Consider the following 19,412-nt stretch of genomic DNA (forward strand, 5'->3'; position numbering starts at 1 on the left):
CAAGTTGCATGACCTCTCTGGGCCTTGTGCTCCTCCACTACAAGGGGAATGCGGGTGGGACTGTACCCCCCAGGGCACGCAGTGCCTTGAGGTTCAATGGAACCCTGAGTTCAGATCCTGGCCCCCCAGACTGGGGTTTATCCACTTCATCAAGCTTCCTGCACTGGTGGCATCTGGAGAAGGCAAGCAGGGGATCATAACCAGGACTCCATGCCATCAGCCCTGGGAGCAGACACCCAATTACCTGCTGTGTGGAAAGAAGTGAGGCTCAGAGAGGGGAAGCAGGCACCCTCCTAGCTAACTGTAAAGGGAGGAACTGGGAGCAGCACCCCAGCAAACTGTGGAGAGGGGAGCTTAGAGCAGCACTCCAGCTAACTGTAGAGCGGGGAGCTGGGAGCAGCACCCCAGCTAACTGTAGAGAGAGGAGTGGGGAGCACAGCGCCAGCTAACTGTAGAGGGAGGAGTGGGGAGCACCGTACCAGCTAACTGTAAAGGGGGGAGCTGGGAGCCACATGTGGCAAGTCTGCTCTGGACCCCAAAGTGCAGGCTGCAAATCCTGCTGTCCCACAGTCTTCCCAGAGCCTCATGGCCCAGCAGGGGGACAAGCTGGACAGGGGCCCGCGGCAGGCAGCTTGGGAGAGCCAGCCGTTCTGAGTATCTGTAAATAAATACAGTTCCCCAACTTTCTCATGGCGTTTCAGAACTGCCGCCGCCTCCTGCCTCTGCCTCTCCCGCCTCTGTTAGCGCATCCACCTGGACCTGACCAAGCAGCCGATGCATTTTTGTCAAGCAGTGCCGGCTGCTAGGCCTGTTTTTCTATTTGGATAGCTGAACGGGCGCCAGCCCGCCATCTGTCGAACACGTTACGAGCATGAGCTGGGAAAGGAGGTCCCGGGAGGTCTGAAGACGCCAAACATCCTCCCTCTCCCTTGCTGGCCGCCCCTCCTGAATGGCCTCCCCTTGGCTGGCTCAGCAGGGTGGGGACCACACGGGCACCGGCTGGTTGCTGTTAGGGCAGTGGAAACATCTGGATTCCCGGCCGGCCGGGGCCAGCTGGGAGCCAGGGCAGAGGGCAGAGGGCCGGCCGGGTGGGGCAGTGTCTCCCAGCTTCTGGAAAGCTGCACCACGTAGCCATGCGCGGTGTCAGGCTGGGGAGAGGGTTCAGGGGTCCCTGGGGCCCTTGGTGGGGGTGGGGTGGGGGGGAACCCCAGACCAGAAGAACCCCCCCGCCCCCCAGCTAACTGGTACCTTGGTGTCACAGGTTCCTCTGGGCTGATCACAGGAGCCCTGCAAGCATGGACACTGCAGAAAGGCCCGGAATGACCTCCTTCACAGATGGGCACTCAGGCCACAGGGGAATCAGTGTTTGCACCCCGATTGTGATCACGGGGCTAGTTGAGCTGGTGACCCACATAATGAGGACTTATGGTGTTGCTGCTGCTTTGTTGAGCTCCTTGCCTGATGCCCACACAGCCTGTGTGCTGTGGGCCCATGGTCAGCCCATCCTGGCTCTGGCCTGTGATCCCGGGCTGGATTTACTTCTTCACTTCTCCCTCCTCTGTGCGTGGGACCATGTGAAGCTCCCTGCCTCTTGCCCCTGAGAGGGGGGTCGCTGCATCCCTGGCGACGCAAGAGAGGCCCGAGACCCTAGCCCCACGCTGGAGTCTGAGCCAGGCTGGCCACAGTTCCAAGGGTTCCCATATGGGCACAGCACATGGTGGGCGGTGCTACCCGTCTGCTCAGCCCAGGTCACAGACTGGAGGGAGACCAGGGTCCAGCTGCAGCCAGGCCGGGGGCACTCCCGCTGTGCTCCCCTGCAGCCTGTGTTCTTAAGTGGCCGGGGCTCTTGCCATGGGAGGGGGGCTCCCTGGGCAGGACCTCCGGGCCAGGGCTCTGGCCGGCACCTCATCACCAAGGCCTGCAGACAGAACTGGCTGCGCCCCAGAAGCTCCATGTCAAGGAGATGGACTCCTTGTCCTTGACAGTCTGCTGGCCCAGAGCCTCGGTGGGGTCACAGGCACAGAGCATGGCTGGCAGGCCCCTCAGTCCAGCTGGCCCCAATCACCATGAGAGCCACTGAGGCATGAACGCCCCCAAGGAGCCCTTGGGGACACTGTGGGCAGAGGGGAAACAAGGCCAGGGAGATGTCTCACCAGCCGCATTAGGCCCAGCCTGTCCTGCCTGGCACCACGTTGGGCTGCGTCTGGGCAGACAAGGGCTGTGGTGTGCGGTGGGTGGGGGGCTGCAGTCCTGCCTGGGGCCAGAGCCGGGGACGCCGGATGTTCCCTGCTCCTCCGATAAACACGGGCAGCTGAGCGGGCGGGGACATCTGCTGTAAATATTTGACCTGACAGAATGAGCAGGCTCGCTGTGTCCCCAAAGATGGGGACCGTGGAGTCAGCAGTCAGTGGATGGAGGAGGGAGGGAAGGGCAGGGCTCCTGATGAATTGCGAATGACTGCCAGATGGGCCCAAGCCCCGGCTCTGCTGGCGGCTGTCGTCCCAGCTCAGGGTGTGAGCACAGCAGGGTGTGGGCGGGAGGGCAGGAAGGAGGGAATGGAGGACGGATGTGGGGTGGACCAAGGTCCCCAGGTCAGGGACAGGCAGGGCAGCCGGGTGGCCCAGGGCACGCCCAGCAGAGGCCAGGGGCTTGGAGTCCGATGGATGTGCCCCTGGCTCTCAGGGTTGCAGGCGCCCACAGGGGCAGCTGCAGAAGAGTTTGCAGAGCGTGCCTCGTCTGTGGCAGTTTTAAATGCTCAGGTGGGGACACGTGACCTGAAGTGAGCATGTGCCCTGTTCACACATGTCACCTCGCGTACCCTTCCCAGTGGCCTGAGGATGACTTCTGTTGTACGTGTGCAGAAGCTGAGTCAGAGGGGGACCTAGCTGGGCCCAGGCTGACAGCGGCCTGGCGGCAGGGCTCAAACCCAGGAGCTTGGGACCCCCTGGAAGGCAGCCCCAACCAGGCCGAGTCACGCAGGTGCGCCGTGCCCAGAAGGGCCACATGGTCACATCTCTTTGGGAAGTGTTTCATCTTTACCCTCCCTGGGAGACATGTGATTCCCCTTGTGGAGCCAAGGCCCGGAGAAGTACCACAACACAGAAGCGGGTCCAGGGGTTCTGGAACTACGCTTGTCTCATCTCTGTACACACACAAACCACCCAGCATTTGTCAAAACACAGATTCTGATCTGGGGGCTCTGGGCTGGGGCCCAGGAACCTGCATTGCTCACAAGCCCTGGCACAGCCGCTGCCACGGGCCCGCCACCACCTCTTCCTGCATGGAGTGTCCCCACATTTGACCACAGGACCCTGTTCTCTGTGACACCCATGCATGGCTCTGTCTGCCCACCCACAGGACCCCCACCACCTGTCCCTCCATTTGTCCTGACCCTCTTCCTCCCTGTACTGCAGCCACACGCCCTCCCTGCTCCTCAAGCACAGCAGGCACTCTCCTACCTCGGGCCTTTGTGCACCATGTCCCTGCTGCTTGGGAGGCTCTGTCCCTGCTACCCACCTGCTTCCCTCCCTCACCCTCCTCAGCCCACACCCAATCCCTCTCGTCTCCACCAGTCTGTAGCCATCATATGTTGACCAAGTGCCCTCCCACCGGAGCCTCGGTTTCAGGAGTGACTCTGCCTGCTATGCTCACCACCATGTCCCCAAGCCTCTTGCTGCAGTACCAGGCACACAGTAGGTGCTCAAATCACAGCTGCAGAGTGGATGAGCGCATTTAACCAATGATGTAGGAGTGCCCAGGGTGCCCTGCAAGCATGGGGTCTGGGGCTGACGGATCTGGTCTGGCAGCTGGTGTGCAACAGATCAGCACTGCTCCCACAGTTCTCTCTAGGGTCCCGTGAGGGCCGAGGGTGGTACCCAATCACAGATCTGGGGCTTCGTGGTGGGCCCCGCTACCAGAGGGGATGGATGTGTCCTTACCTTCAGGAAGGGAATGACGAATGGACGCAGAGGGAAGTTGGTGGCCTCTTGGAGCTTGGAATGGAACTCCTCAATGGTCAGCGTGGAGTTCTGAGGGAGGAAATACACCTCACATTGGCCTGAGTCCAGTTGCCCCGCCCTAGGGTCCCAGCACACCCCTCAGCACACCGCAGGGCCCCACTTACCACGAGCCCCAGCACCAGTGTGCGCACACGCTCCCCGATCTCTGGGGAGATGTCGCTGCCAAACTGCTGCAGGGTGGTGAGAAATCGCTTGAGCTTGCTGAGTTGCCGTGCCCCACAGGCAGGGGGCAGGTGCTGTGTGGACAGCGAGGCTGTGGACGAAGTGGCTGGGCCATTGCTGAAGCCACTGGGCATGGATGGGGCACCGTTGATGGCTGTCGGAGAGTGGCTACCGTTCATCACTGTGGGAGGAGAGGTAGGCTGAGGACCAGAGCCGAGAGCGCGGGTGCATTCTGGAGCCCGCAGCGGTGCCATGGGGGCACCAGACACCCTTCACGGACATGTAGACTGGGGCTCCAGGTCGGCAGTGGGTGGGGCTGGCTGGAACATGGCCACGATCCAGGGGCAGCCCTCGCTTAGCACCACCCCTCCAGCCTTGTTCTGGGCTGCACGGTCAGGTCCTCCACAGACAGGGGGACACCACACTGGACCCCCATGCTGCCTGGCAGAGGCCTGCTTCCCACCAGGCTACTCAGGCATCCATGTGAATGGGCAGAGCGGCTTCTCCACCGTTAGGGATCTGCTGGCCTACATTCCCTTATCTGTGGATAGGTGGCCCATCCTTCCTGAAAAGCCAGGATGCTCACCTCTACCATGATGGTCCCAAGTGATGCCCCACTGCCTACATGGGCTCTGTCACCTGGGCTGATAGGGCTTGGGGTGCGGCAGAGGGACCTGGACCCCTGAGACAAGCGGGGTTGGATCCCGGCAGGGGAGGCTCCGGTGGGCTGCTGTCTGGGGCTGCCATATGCATGGGGGTGAGTGCACATGAGCCCTGGGCTACGTGTGGAGGATGGGCAGGGGACCTAAGGCCACAGAGATGAGCACTGCAAGGGTCACAGGAGCAGCACTGTTGGTCACTGGGGCCCCAACAGTAGGGTCAGTGTCCCTGGGCTGATGGACACCGTGCAATGTTACAGGACAAGACCTTACCACTTAGGTTCAAGTGACAAGAGGGAAAGGCTGAGCCTGCACCCAGAGGTCAGGGAAGCCCTCCTGTCCCTGGCTTGCATCCCACTTCCCTGGCCTCAGGATCCTGAGCCTCAATGACCAGGTCTGCAGAGAAGTCAGGGATTGTGAGCTGCCAGGGCCCTTGGTGACGGTGGAGGGGGCCCAGATGTAGGAAGGGTGGCTGGCATTTCTGGGAGTCCTGAGGCTTGTCTGAGACACCCAGCGGCCACTCACACCTTGCCTTCTCAGCCAGCTGGCTAGGCACCTGCTCTGGCAGCTCCTCGTGTTCACACGCTCAGCCCCTTGCACGCTCACCAGCCTGCCCCTCCTCCTGCACCTGAACACGCTCCCTACATGAGAGTCTGAACCCTGTGCCCTGACACATGCCTTCCATTCCCTGTGGCTACCCCCTGCCTCAGCATCCTTACACATACTCCCACAGGCACACGTCATACACATTCATGCTTACACATGTGTGCACATGCACCCCACATGCAGACATATCCATATACCTTCAAACCCACATGCACACACACATATGCACACATATGCACACGCACACTGGCAAACACATGTTCACACACACCTCACCCGCTTGGCTGGGCTCCGAGGCCCATGCCTTGCCCCTCCCACCTTGTCCAGCTGGGTCTATGCACAGAGGTCAAGCTGGGGAATCAGGGGGCAGGCAGCTCAGGACTCTGCTCCCTTAGGACAGAACTTCTCCGAGGCTCCAGCCCTGTCCACAGACCCACAGCTGAGACCTGGCAGCCTGTGGCGTGTGGAGATGGGGAGTGGGAGCTCCTTTACTGGGGATGGAAATGGGTTGCTGCCACGGTCAGCTCTGTGAAGTGGCTCCTCCTGAACAGCCAGAAATGTCTGCTGTTTACTCAACTTGCTTTGGATGCTGGGGGTACTACTTTGCCACTCCAGACCAAGCCTGCCCTGCCCATCCCGATCTGCAGACCCGTGTGGCCTCACTCAGCCTGGGGCGGTGGGGGGCAGGCCCACATGCCAGCACCCCTCCCTGAGCTTCGGCCAGCTTGGGGCCTTGTCACACCCGCCACCCCCTGCAGGCCCAGGGCACATGGCTCCCGCTGGGTCCAGCCCTGGGGCTTCACTGTGCCCTGTGGGCTCTGGAACCAGCCCACCCCTGCCCCCAGAGCCTTCCAGTGAATGCCCTCTGTGAACCCTGACTCTGCTCTCTGGCTTTGCCTTCCTCAGACACTGCCCACACCTCCTGTTGCGATGACTGGCTCCTCTGTGCTGACCTGCTTGCCAACGACACCTGCAAACACTCTTCCCCGATTCACTGAGCTGCACTGCTGGCTAAGAGCCAGGCACCCAATCCACAGGTGGCTAGGCGTACTATGGTCACACACACTCCATACACTTCCCTAGGCTCCCTTCATCCTGCAGGTTAGCCCTGGCACACAGCGGGCCCTCGGCAGCAGACAGACACAGCTCTGCCCTCACGGGCATGGGAAGCCACCCAGGTTGGGAGTGGACGTCCTGCCTGAGCCCTCACACCTGCCTGGACTGGCCCAGCTAGGTGAGAATGGGGGCCTGGCCTCAGTTACTTTGTTTGCAAATGGCCCTTGGCCTGACCCAAAGCTCGTGCCTGGCCCCCTTCTGCTCCACGCTTCCCTGGATAATAGAATCTGGGCTCTCCTCCTTCTACCAGGAGGAGCTGGAAATGCTCGACCCTGATTGCTTTTATGTGTTGGGGGATCACTCATCAATAACTGGCCACTACTCAGCAGAAGTCTGCAACCACCAATTGCGGGCCAGGGCTGTCACCATCACAATGTGCTGTGTCCTCTGCAGGGACGGGCTCAGCACTCTGCCCCCTTTGCAGGACACACCACAGTCGGAGCCCATTTGCCCCCTGGTCTGAATGGTCTTGTAAGCACCTTCCAGGGCCTGGAAGTGACACGCCAGCTCTGCAGTGTCACTGCATTTGGGGGCTTCCCTCACTCTGCGATGGAGAGCAAACGCCAAAGAGGGGACTCTAAGCATCCCCGTCCCTCACCCTCGCCAAGATGTCCAGAGGACCCCCAGATAGACCAGGAGACCCCACTGTGCTGCCTTTTTCTCTCTCACTGGGGAGCTCCAGGCGACCCCCCAGTGGACACACACACGCCCTGGTCAAGGGTGATGACAGCCACTGGCCATCACTGTAACCAGGCTAGGAGATGGCCTGCTGCCATGGGAGACCTCGCCACAGCAGGGGCTCACTGCTCGCGGCCGAGCTGGGCCTTCACCCAGGGTCTGGATCTTCAAGACACTTCTAAGCCTTGCGGCTGTGTAGACCCCCGGAGCCCCCACCCGGTGGCTGCCGCCCCAGCCCGGGCCTGACCTCCCTGCAGCGCTCTTACCAGCTTGCCCTCGGTGCCTGGGTCCTCCCGGTGGCCTGCCTGCCCTCGCTTGCCCGTGTTCCCTCCCGAGGGCTGCTGGACGGTCTCAGCAACTTGCTAAAGAGACGCCGAAAATAACTCCCAGCCACAAGTGCTTTCATTCCCACAACAGGTGTGTTACTAAGTTAGACCGCACACGTGTCCTCGGCCGAGGTTTGGGGGCACACACTAGCACCCCGTGGCTCCCTGAGCCCCAGGGCCTGGGTGGGGGTCGTGCTGGGACATGAGACCTGACAAGCAGCCCCTCCTGCCGGCCCCTCACCCAGTCAATGTGAAGCTCACTGTCCTGACAGCACTGTAGCTCGGGGGACCTGCGGGGCACCGCAGCCGGGTCAGGCATGTCACACGATAGCTGGGCGACAAAGCATCTTGGGGCATAAATAACGCACACCCATTGCATTACCTCTATCTAGGGGTCTGGGGGCTCTGCAGGGCTACACCAGGCCGTGCAGCCACTGGTGCAGTGTTGGGACTGACCTGGCCATACTCGCTGGCTAACAAGCTATGAACGTGGCCTTGAGCTCTTCCTGTTATAGGCATCAGCTGTGATGCCCGAGACTTCCGAGACAGACATGTCTACTGGCGACCAAGCATCCAGTGTGTTCTGGGCCTCATGGGGGACCAGCATCATCTCACGGCTCCTGGTCACTGCCCTTGGCACTAGGTGCTGGGTGACTACCATTTTACAGGTGGAGAAACTGAGGTACAGGTGTGGTATGTGCCCAAGTCACCCTGCCAAGAGGGGTAGGAGTGGGAGCCCGAGCCAGGATGGGGCCTGCTGTCTAGCCCACCAAGTGACAGACCCTCTGCTGAAATTTGACCTCCCAACTCTCGGATCTGGGTCTGCCTAATTTACTCTGTCCTGTGGTTGGAGAAAGGATGCTCAGAGAGGCCACCGCCTGCCCAATGCCACACAGTTCATGGGTGCAGGGCTAGTGTGACCTCAGGTCTGTGACTCAGGGCCCTGCCCCCTGGCCCTCTTCTCTCTGAGGGCAGTACTAACAGATGCAGCAGAGGCAATATCGGGGTGTGCAGGCCACGGGGTGCACTGAGTGGCCTTCTCAGGGCAGAGGATGCTGGGGCAGGGACCTCCTAGGAGGCCGCGGTTTTTGTTATTTTACTTACAAAGACAGACCATAGACCATTTTAAGCAGCCATGAAAACGGCCATGGGGCAGGGACATCGTGGGTCCGTCCTCTCCATCTGTAAGCAAAATAAGAAAAACACGCTGTCAGGAAAGCCAGGCGGGTGGGCAGGGCTGCCCCAAGGGCGCCCCCCATAAGCCCTGCCCCTCTGCCTCTGGACAGCAGTTCTAGGGGTTGGGACTCACCTCCTTGGGCCAGTCCATCCCCTCCTTTGGGCCTCAGACCCTCTGCTGTAAAATCACTGGGTTGTATGGGGGGCTCTTAGGGCCACTTCTGGGAGGACCTTCCAGAGCTCGACAAGCAATGCAGCATCTGTGTCAGCATGGGTGGGACACCTGGGTTCCTAAAGATCTTTCCTCCTGGAAGGTGCCCGGTAACCCCTTGGCACCAACCTCAAGGGACCTGGAACCCAGGCCAACAGGGCTTGAAGCTGACTGACAGACAAGCCAGTGGTGGTTTGGAAACAGAGCCCAGGACTGAGCCACTGTGACAGGGAGAAGCACTGAGCAGATAGAGATGTGATTTGTCTGATGAGCTGGAGTGAGTAGGTGGGGGCCGTGGGAAGAGGACTAGATCGCTGCAGGGAGACAGTGAGCCCCGTGTCACAGGGGGTAATCAAGGGCAGGATGGGCCTTTGAGGGCATCTCTGTGAAGAGCAGCCCCAACATCCCGAGCCACCTCAGCTAGCCTGACCACCGCCTCAGCCAAACGCAGCTTCGCCACAGGATGAATTTGTGCCAGGGGCGGTCATCAGGCAAGGAAAACCACAGCCCTCAAGTCGTGCCTCAAGGTCAATCTCTGGCCAGCTTGGCTCCCAGGCTGGTCCTGGGGAAGCTGGGGAGGCTCTGGGCAGGAATCCACAGCTGAGCACAGAGGCTTCAACCCCAGCAGCCAGGGGACGGACGCAGTTAACCACCGTGGTCAGGGAATTCCTCAGGTGCAGGAACAACTCTGAGGCCCCCTTGGGGGCAGTAAGAGACCCAGATGGACACCCCAGAAGCCCACTGACATGAAAGTGCCAGCTTAGAGTAGAAAGAACCACTGGTCTCTTGTGACCAATTTCTACATAGAGCCAGGACCTCCACCCCAGAAATAGGAGTGCATGGGGCAGCAGGGGCACATGTGGGGCAAGAAGGCCATGAGGGGGACCCTGTGCCACACACAGGCCCCATCCCTATACCCCACCTGGAACATCTGGTTCCTGGCCTGGTAGTTTTAGGAACGTGGGTCCTATACCAAGAAGGAAAGTAGGCCGAGGGTGACGTGCCCTTCACAGGCAGGAACCAGCTCTTAGCCCTCGGTCAGACCAGCCAAACAGCCTGCTGACCTCCCTGCCTGGGAACTGGGCACTGGATGGTGGGGTTGGCATTTTAGGTGGGGCCCGTGGTCTCGTTTCTTGGGAGCTGCTAGCAGTGCCATTAAATCAGCAGAAGCATCCCCCCGAGGCCAAAGGGGGTTGGGTAGACAACTGCCTGGTGGATGGAGCCCACCTAGGGTTCAGCCCTGGGGGGCTAAGGCCTCACAAAACAGGCAGAGGTGACTCTACTGGCCAGTAGCTGTGTGACAGGAAGCCCAGCCAGCCCCTGCCCACCACCACCCCCAACAGTGGCCAATGCGACCCCAGCCTGGGCACCGAGGATCACCAGAGTGCAGAGCCCCTGCTCTCCTGGGGGAGGAGGCAGGGCCAGGCATTCATCTCGGTCCCCATTACACATGGTTACCCTGGCTCAGACCGGCCCCATAGGAAGAGAAGCTGGAAACTTCTACACAGGGTGGGGTGTTGGCTATGAAGCTCCTGTGTGTATAGGGCATGTGGGAGCAGGTGGTATGGTTCCACTTGCTGGACCACAGCTTGGAGAGGTCAGGAGGTCGGCTCAAAGCCAACATCCTACAAGTCTGGTTGGGACTTGGGTTGCCCGACTGCATAGCCAGCACCTTCCTCCAGATGTAGGCTGGGTCACAGCCAAGCCCCAGTGAACCTGGGCTGCCTGGCCTTGAATGTCAGCACTGGTACCCTTCATGTGCAGGGTTGAAGGGAGCTGGGCCTGGTGGTCTCACCTGGGCTCTGGGTGGGTGGAAGGGTGTCTTACCGCCACACTGAGGCACATGAGGCTCCTTTCCTAGACACACCCACTTTGCTTGGGTTTTAAACCTGGGGAAGGCTCCCCTGGGTGTGGGGCGTTCTGGCCTCTGGATATGCAGGGAGAAGGTGGCATGTGGATTCTCTCCATCACCCACCAGAAATGCTTAGGACACACCACTAAGCCCCTAGTCTTGGGGGGCACGGAATACTGGACCTCCACTGGCCCAAGCCTGGCACCTCCCTCCCAAATGCTCAGGACCCCAGACTCACTGAGTCACCAATTTTTCTGACTCAAAGAACAGTCTCCAGTGGTGTTTCTGGACTGTGGAAGTCCACCCAGAGATGCCGTGTGTGCTGAGACACTCAACTGCATCAGTCACAGCCAGGAAGACACTGCCTGAAGGTCTAGTCGGACAGTCACATCTCTGGCTGCAGAGCCCTGGGCATCGGAGGCCAGTGCAGAGCTCCTCGGAGCCCAGGGCCGCCTCTGACAGGCTGTCCAGCCCTCAAGTAAGCTGCTGTGTGCTGGCAGGGATCCCCCTGTCCCCCTCTGAACAGCAAGCGTAACAGCTAACTCTGATAAAACACTCACAATGTGCTGGCCACTGGGTAAGAAACTGTATTAACTTACTTGTCCTCACAGCAGCTCCGTGAGGCAGGGACTATAGCGAACCCTGCTTTATGGATGAGGGACGCCAAGTCCAGAGAGGTTAAATTGCTTGCCCAAGACCACAGAGCTGAAAAGTAGAAGACTTAGGATTTGAACCACCAGACTCAGGCTCTGAGCCAGGACGAGACCTCTGTCTCAAGGGCCCAACGTTTATGGGTTCAGGGCAGAGGGCCCCCAGCACTGGCCTGACTCACAGTAGCTTGAGCCTCAAACATCTCTGGGGGACAATGGCCCTGCCCACTCACTGCCCCAGCCCTGGGGTTACTCACTTGTGTGTGGTGTGAAGGAGGGGAGTCGGGTGGCCCCCTGCGATGCGGCAGGTGGTGGGGGCGGCATGCCAGGGGGTGTGGAGCGGGGCTGCGTCTTCACTTCTGCAGGTGAGTCGGGCATCGTCGCTGTCTTGTCCGTCCTGTCCACTGCGGGTGGCCATGGGAGCCCCAGGGGAGAGGAGAGAGAGAGAGGCCTGGTGACGCAGGCTGAGAAGAAGAGAAGGCCCCGGCTGGGGGTGGACCTGCACAGCTGGCGCCCTAGGGGCTCCTGGCTCTGCGCCCAGCCAGGCCCAATCCAGGGCCCCATGTGCCCCCAGATAAACCTCAGCTGTGTGCCCAGGTGGCTGACATCCCACCCACCTGGGATCCACCTGGGATCAGAGGGCAGGTGTGGGTCAGCCCATTTCAGGTGCACTGGAGGGTGGAGCTGGGAGAGTCCTGGGTCAGAGAGATGGGGCTGCAGTCCTCATTGGGGGAGCTAGGGTTTACCCCCTGTAGGACAGGGGGCTACATGCCCCCCCCAGGCAGTGGCTTGCAAACACTGCCTCTGTCAGCATCCCCTGGAGAGCGGGTGCAGAGATGCCAGCCTCCTCACCCCCACTTCTGATGCAGGAGATCTGGGGAAGGCCCAAGCATTTGCACTGGTAAGGGTATAAATGCAGGTAGTTGGGGTTGCCCCTAGAGAAACCATGGTTCCCAGGACCCTGAGAGCTCACAGATGTCAACAGGCTCACCTAGGGGGGATCTTCCCAGAAAGGTGTGGGAGGCAGACCCTCTGGGGTAGCAAATCCCTAACCATCTGCTGGCTCAGCCAGGCCGAGGATGCAGTCAGCTTCATGCTACTCTAGGCCTGGCCACTCCATATGTGGTCCATGGACCAGTGGGTGGTGTGCCCCTCGACACTGTCAAGATTCCCATGTGGTCCCTGGTGCTCTGCTAAGGGTCAGGGCCCAGAGGGAAAGGCCTCTGGGTGAATCTGACCAGCCACACAAACCCTGAGCCAGCAGCTGGCCATTTTCGCAGCTGGAGGATGGCAAACCCTGGCCCTCCTCCTCCTTCTCTATGTCAGCCAGCGCCCAGGCAGGCCAAGACATCACAGAGGCGGGATTTGGGGTGCCCAGCTGCTCAAGGAGGTCAAGGTGGGTGTCCTCTCCCTGCAACAGAGCCACTGCCCTGAGGTCCCCCTGCCAATGTTGATGGGGCCTCCCCCAGGGGCCGGAGCCACAGCTGGGGCTGCACACCTGTGAGCTGTCCCCATGTGACTACATGTCATGTGTCTTCTGCCTCTCCCCCAGGGCCCTGCAGAACCAGGACAGACATGGACACATATGTGTATCCAGGGCAGCCGGCCTCTGTGGGTGGTGATGAATAACACTGACAGATGGCATTTACTGTTACCTCGTGCCCGATCCATTGCAGCCACTCCCCTCTCCCCCCCTTACAGAGCAGATATGCCCATGGTCCATGGTGTCTGGTGGGGCTCTGACAGCCCTCTGCACCGTAGGGCCCGGGGGCTGACAGTGAAGAAGACCCCTCCCTGCCGGGCCCCCTGGAACAGGGAAGCAGCCGGTAATTAGCAGCCACCCAGGCCATGCCGCACCTGCTGTCCACTCAGCTGCAGCCACTGGCCTCTGGCCCGCTGGGCGCCCTGCCCCCCTGCAGCCCGCCTGTCAGGAAGCTGATGGCCGGGCACATGTGTGCTACAGCTGTGGGGGCCCATCAACACCGTGCCTGGCTGCAGGGCCGACGGCCAGTGCCTGGTGACAACCAAAGAAGGCAAATGTGGCCAGCCACCGTGGGCCACCCGAGTCTGACCTGGCCACTGGGGTCCCACGGGCAGGCCTGGGGGGGTTGTTGCAAACACATGGCCGGTTCCATCTTTCCAAAGCCTTTCCACACTGGGGGCTTTGTTTCTGCCTCACCACCAAGGACCAAGCCCACCGCACAGGACGGAGGGAGCCTGCCGAGCCCGTACACCTCCTCCCCCGGTTGCTTGTGTGACAGGGAAGGGCCACTGGGGGCGAGCACAGGCACCAGGGATCTAAGCACCAGGTCATGCAGCGCCCCCACCACCTTTGAGAATCTGGCTCATGGACACACTCAGCCCTGGGACACCCGCCAGGCCCTGAGCGGGGAACAGGCAGTGCCCTGCCCATGCCCCACGACCTCCCCTGGCAGAAAGGGAAGCGCCCATGGCAAGTGCTCATGGCTTGCTCTGCACACATGACAGTCATGACTCTTCATTCTTACTGCAGCCCTGGCAGGGGTGGGGGGCCCTGCCAGCCCCAATTCATAGGCACAGAGGTGCCAAGGCCACACAGCCAAAGCAGGTGTGCCTCTGCTGGCCAGCGTGGGTTTGCAGGGTTTTGAACCCTGCGTGTTCTCAGTGCACATTGTTCTTCCAGAACAGGTGGCAGGTCTGGGATTCAGACTGAGGCTGCTGGGTGAAGGTGGGGATGTAAGCACAGGTGCACAGTACGGGACCACAGGAGTCCCCTGAGCCGTGAGTACCTGCTCTACTGCTTTCTGGCTGTGTGACCCACAGTCAGTCCCTTCACCTCTCTGAGGCTCCTTATGTCCCTATGGAGGGGTGGCCATCTGTGCACAAGTGCTCGGTAAAATTCAGCGGAGGTTTATAAGAACAATTTGTGTGCTGGGACCTCAGCACAGATCCCACCCTCAGGGAGGAGCAGAGGTGGTACAGTGATGGGGAGGAGCAGAGGTGGTATAGTGATGCCGAGGAACAGCATGTGTGGTGACGGAGCAGAGAGCACAGAGCCAAGAGTGTTCAGGGAGTCTGGGTGAGAAGCACGAGTGGTGGCAGGTGCATGTGGGCTGACTTTGTGCAGACAGAGAGAGGAGCCACTGAAGGCTCTGCTGACACCCTTCAGCAGCTTCCACTGTACATGGGCCTTCCTGTCTGATCCAGGCCACCCCTCTCACCCCTCCTGGGCCCCTAGAGCAGCCCCCCACCCAGAATGCTCCTGCTCTCCTGGTGGCTCAGCTCTGGTCTCACTTCCTGGGGAGAGATGCACCCCCATGTCAGCCCCTCACCCTCGGGATTGTCACCCAACTCTGGGATGACCTTGCTTCCCAGTCCACATGGTCAGGTTCCTGTGGGGGTGTGTGTGGAGACTTCCGGAAGGCTGGACTTTGCACACATGGGCACAAGGGCAGGATGCAGGGTGGATGGAGACCTGAAGGTCTCTCCATGCAGAGGGGTTGGAGGGGGAAGGTTGAGGTGGAGGTGCCGCTGGGCAGGGACAGTGGAGGTGGGTCCACCCAGGGCCCAGGCTTGGAGGGAGCTGGATGCTGCCCTCCCAGGACAACTCACTGCCTCAAAAGCAGGCCCACAAACTGGCCACCACCCTGGGGTACAGGACAGATGGAAGGAGACAGGGAGAAATGCTCTTAGCAGGGGGCTGGCACACAGCACAGTCACATAACAGGTGGTGGGGGCTATTGTCACTGCTGTGACCTATCATCTCCTCCCCCTCCCTGAACCCCAGGCTGTGGGGGAGCCCCGGCCAGCCTGCAGCAGCTCCGCCTGACCAGCCACAGCCTGTGTGCAAACAGTAAGGAGCTGCGGGACAGGGGCTGCCTTGTTCTTCCGGCTCTGGCTCCCCACACTGCCCCCTCTCCAGACCCCCTTGCCAAGCCAAGGGCTGCTCCCTGGGCCCCCAAGACTTGCAGCGAGGCTCAGACTCCCCATGGCTCTCACTGGTTGGGGGCTGTCTTGGCGGGATCCTGCGCCCATGAGGCAGCATACACTGGAGCTGGCCTCAGCTCAGGGTGTGGGGTGCAGTGGAAAGGCCCTGCCATTGGATGCTTGGTGTCAGGACCCAGCGAGGGGGACAGTCCCGCTTTGTGTCAAGGCTGCCAGGGAGAGCTGGCTCAGCTTCCTGGCAAGGTCCAGACCCCGGCTGGAAACCCCGGTGGGCCCCATGAGGCTGCTCTTCCCCGCTCTCCCTTCTCAGGTCAAGCATCCCCACCCAGTGTCCTCATGCCCATGCTCTGCATACAGCATTGGGTAGAACCCCCACAACACAGCCAGGGCCCCACATGTCATGACTGCCAGGGTCACCCGGCCTGGGAGCAGTAGACGCGGCCTGACCTGTCCCCTAAACACCACCTCGGCCTCTGTCTCCCGCACTCCTGATTCTGGGGTCCTCTGAGGCTGAGTCTCATTGATTGTCCAGCTGACGGCGGGGGCTCCCCTGGACAAGCTCCATCTTAGGGGGCTCCAATTAGGCAGATCTGGTCAAATTTTCTCACGATTTTAACATACAAGAGGAGTATCCGCTGCCCCTAGGTAGGGCTTAACACCTGCTCCCCACACATCAGCTCATCTACCCTTAGGTCAGGAAAAGCAAAGTGACCCCAAGGACTGATCTTTACAGGAGTTGCACACTATAGACTCATACTGCGCTCACTTAGATGGTGAAGCAGCGGCTCAGGGAGGGTAGGTGACTTGCTCAGGTCTCAGAGCTGGAAGCCCAGAGCCTGCCAGGCAGAGGAAATTCAGAACCGGAGCTGTCCTGGGAATGCCACATGGGATCAGAGGCTCCTCATTCTGAGTCAGGGTGGATGCCCTGGGCTGTCCCAACAGGGGCAGGCACGTGTGAGGACCATCTCCCATCTGCATGGAACTCCTTCTGACCCTGGAGCACTCAAAAAGGAACCAGAGCCAGCCACCAGCATCCCATGCCCTCCCCTCCAGCCCTGTCAGCAAAGAGGGGCAAGGCACCGCGGTTCTTCCCAAGCAGCCAATCAGGGGCTGTTGGGTGAGTACAGAACCCTGTCCTAGGGAGGTGAGGGGCCAGCGACAGGAGTAGAAGCAAGGGAGCATGGAGTCTGGACCAGGGACATGGAGCCCAGCAGCCAACCTGGAGCCTGGAGCAGCATCCCGGTCAGAGCAGCTGCCTGGTGCTGACGCAGGCAGGGACACCCGCAGGGGAGGGCTGGGCCCCCATCCTGGGGCCTTGGCTCAGAGGGGGCTCTGACATACGTGGAAGAGAACATTCCTTATAGGAAGGGCCCAGACCACTGGCTTGTGTGACCTTCCCACAACCCTTGGAGGCCGATGGTGTACTTCTCTTCTTTCAGATGGAAACTGAGGCACAGAGGCCAAGCGACCTGCCCCGCTCACACAACTAAGTAGGGGGCTGGACATGACCTGGGCATCTCTCCCACCCACCCTCTTCTGCTTGTCTGCCCACCACCTTGCAGAGGCTTCCTTTGGTATGCCCCTCAACCCCCACCTCCCAGAGGGCTGGGGGCCTGCTGTGGGGCTGGGCAGGCGGGGTCAATCACATCTCGGCATCCTAGCAAGCACAAGAGCCAAAGGGTGAGCAGAGGCACCAGGTCCCCCACACCCAGCCTTGCCTCCCACCCTTGAGAACATTCCCAGACCCTGGTCTGCAGGCCACAGGCCCATGGGAGACCCTGCATCTTTCCCATACAGTGTAACCAGTCCCCAGCTGAATGTCCCTAATCCGTCCACAGAGGAAGCAGCTCTCCAAGGCCGGGCGGAGCCGGTGGGAAAGAACATGGAATGTGCCGGAACAAGCCACCCCATCCATCACTGTCCCTGTCTGCCTGTGGTTCCCAGCCCGCCCTGCCTGGCTGAGAACTGGCCAAAGCCCAGAGCTTCCAGCCCTGGGGTTCTAGAACCTTCTGCTTGTCTCAAGTCTGCAATACTGCTGGAAATAACAAGCCGCTGCTTTGATCATTTAGGGTCTGATTTCTGCTTATAGCACATATGACCCTCACAGAGGCCGGCAGAAAGTAAAAAGGTTAGATGCCTCAGGCCCTTGGCATGGGCATAGGCAGGTACTGCCCATAGGTAACAGAGCCAGAGTGATTGAGTCCTGATCACCTGCCAATCCTTGACCTGAGCCCTTCACACGAACCACCTCAGCTCCACTCCACAACAAGCCCATGAGCTGGGCAAATGAGGAAAGTGGCCTTAAACACAGGCCATCTGGCCCCAGAGGCCACTCTGTTAGTCACTGAGACTGGGCAAGGCCCTCTCTGCTCCTGGGCCTGCTGTCCCGGGATGGATGCTGTCTGCTGTCTGCCCCAGCCAGACCCCTGTCCTGGAGTGATGCACAGGCACGGGTTCCCGGGACGATGGAAAGGCCAGCCTCAGGAGCAGGGGAGCTGGGCTGCCAGGGCCAGGGCTCCAGGAGTGCCATGCAGGGCCTGTGCCTCTGTCAGGGTGGGACGTAGGAGGACCTTGGGCACGCCACCCCAGTCTCAGGGTGTGCATCTGTGTGCTGAGAAATGCACTGAGTGCTGAGCGTGCATGGCGAGCTCACAGCTCTGGGGGTCAGGCACCCAGGTGCCTGGGGGTGCCAGGCCAGGAGGAGACCTACATCCGTGGTGGAGCCTGACCTGCTCCTGTCCCTCACACGGATGGGGCACCTTCCTTACAGGGAGGGTGCAGACGAGCAGGAGGAGGACAGACCACCCCTTCAAGGTCATCTGGCCCAGACCAGCATCACAGTGGGCTCCACCACTGGCCAGATGGGGAGCCCGTCTCCACTGTCTCCCGGGAGCTGAGGGCTCCACACAGGGTAAGGTGCAGTGTGGGAGCTGGGCCCGTCCCTGATGTCCCAGCTTTTGCCTGTGGCCAGGCGGTGGGCCAATATTATAAAACTCCAGCCAAGGTAAACTCATGCACTTGGCTCTCCTAGGAACCCAAGGGGCAAGCCGGCCCTTGTAAGACATTTCCTAAGACTGGTACCAAACGGCTCCCTGATCCTGAGCCAGGACCCTGAGAGCACTCCTGGGGTCCCCTGTGCCTGACCTATCCCTTCTCCTGTCCCATCTCCCACACTCCCTCCCTTATGCAAGTCTCCTCAGCTGTACCTTACCTCAGGGCCTTTGCACTGGCTGTTCCCTCTGCCAGGGATTCCTTCCCCCAGATTTCATTATGGTCTGCTCACATCCTCTGCATATTTACTCAGAGGCAACCTTTTCTCTCGGTGAGACTGAGTGCCTGAAACAGTGCTGGGCACACAGGAGGTGCTCAATGACAACCAAGGAGGCATTGTTCACTGACAGCAGCCTCCCTAGGGTTATGGGGTCCCTTTCAGTGGATGTGAGTCCTGACCTCTGCCGCACCTGCCCCAATGTGGTTGGCCAGAGATGGGAGAGGACTCCTCCCTGCTGGAAGGTCTGGGCAGGGCAGCAGCTGGCTGGTGTCAGGAATAGCCCGTGGGTGCCTGAGGGGAGCACACAGTTGCCGGGCCCTGACACGAAACATCCTGCTCAGGCTGGACAGCTCCAGAAGGAAGAGCAGTGAGCTGTCCCCTGCAGACCTGCCTGGCCACCCACTGGGGCAGCCCAACCCTGAGGCAGAGGCATATGCACCTGTTGGAAGCACCTCCTCTATCTGTCCAGGGCTGCTGGGTCTTCCAGCATCCTGAACCTCCCTACACACCAGCCCTTGATGGAGATACCACTGTCATCTTGCTTTGCTCACGAGGACATGGAGACCGAGTCACACAGGAGGGAGGTGCCCTGGGGACCTCCAGGGTCCAGCCTAACACGGCTTCTACTCCCTTCCTCCTTCCCCTTTGGGCCCAAACTGCTGGGTGACATTGGGGGTGACCCACAGTCTATCCACTCTGCCTGCATAGCCTCGGCCCCGTCCTCCCAGGCCCCACCACCCCTTCCCAGGCATCTCCTCTGGT

General features: G+C 60.5%; 1 protein-coding gene across 3 annotated transcripts in view; it reads right to left on the bottom strand.

Moving 5' to 3' along the window:
* CBFA2T3 (CBFA2/RUNX1 partner transcriptional co-repressor 3) overlaps nt 1–19,412 on the bottom strand; it is a 90,894-nt gene that overhangs the window by 14,832 nt on the left and 56,650 nt on the right. For 2 of the 3 annotated variants that reach the window (XM_055306462.1, XM_055306465.1), the window contains exons 2-5: nt 11,713–11,859; nt 8,671–8,748; nt 4,124–4,362; nt 3,939–4,028 (exon numbers count right to left, since the gene is read on the bottom strand). In XM_055306462.1, coding sequence (XP_055162437.1) covers nt 3,939–4,028; nt 4,124–4,362; nt 8,671–8,748; nt 11,713–11,859 — 554 coding nt within the window. The remainder of the gene's footprint in view (nt 1–3,938; nt 4,029–4,123; nt 4,363–8,670; nt 8,749–11,712; nt 11,860–19,412) is intronic. The other variant, XM_055306463.1, reaches the window with a different exon arrangement.

This window comes from Nyctereutes procyonoides, unplaced genomic scaffold (genome assembly GCF_905146905.1).
Source record: "Nyctereutes procyonoides isolate TBG_1078 unplaced genomic scaffold, NYPRO_anot_genome, whole genome shotgun sequence".
NCBI lineage: Eukaryota > Metazoa > Chordata > Mammalia > Carnivora > Canidae > Nyctereutes > Nyctereutes procyonoides.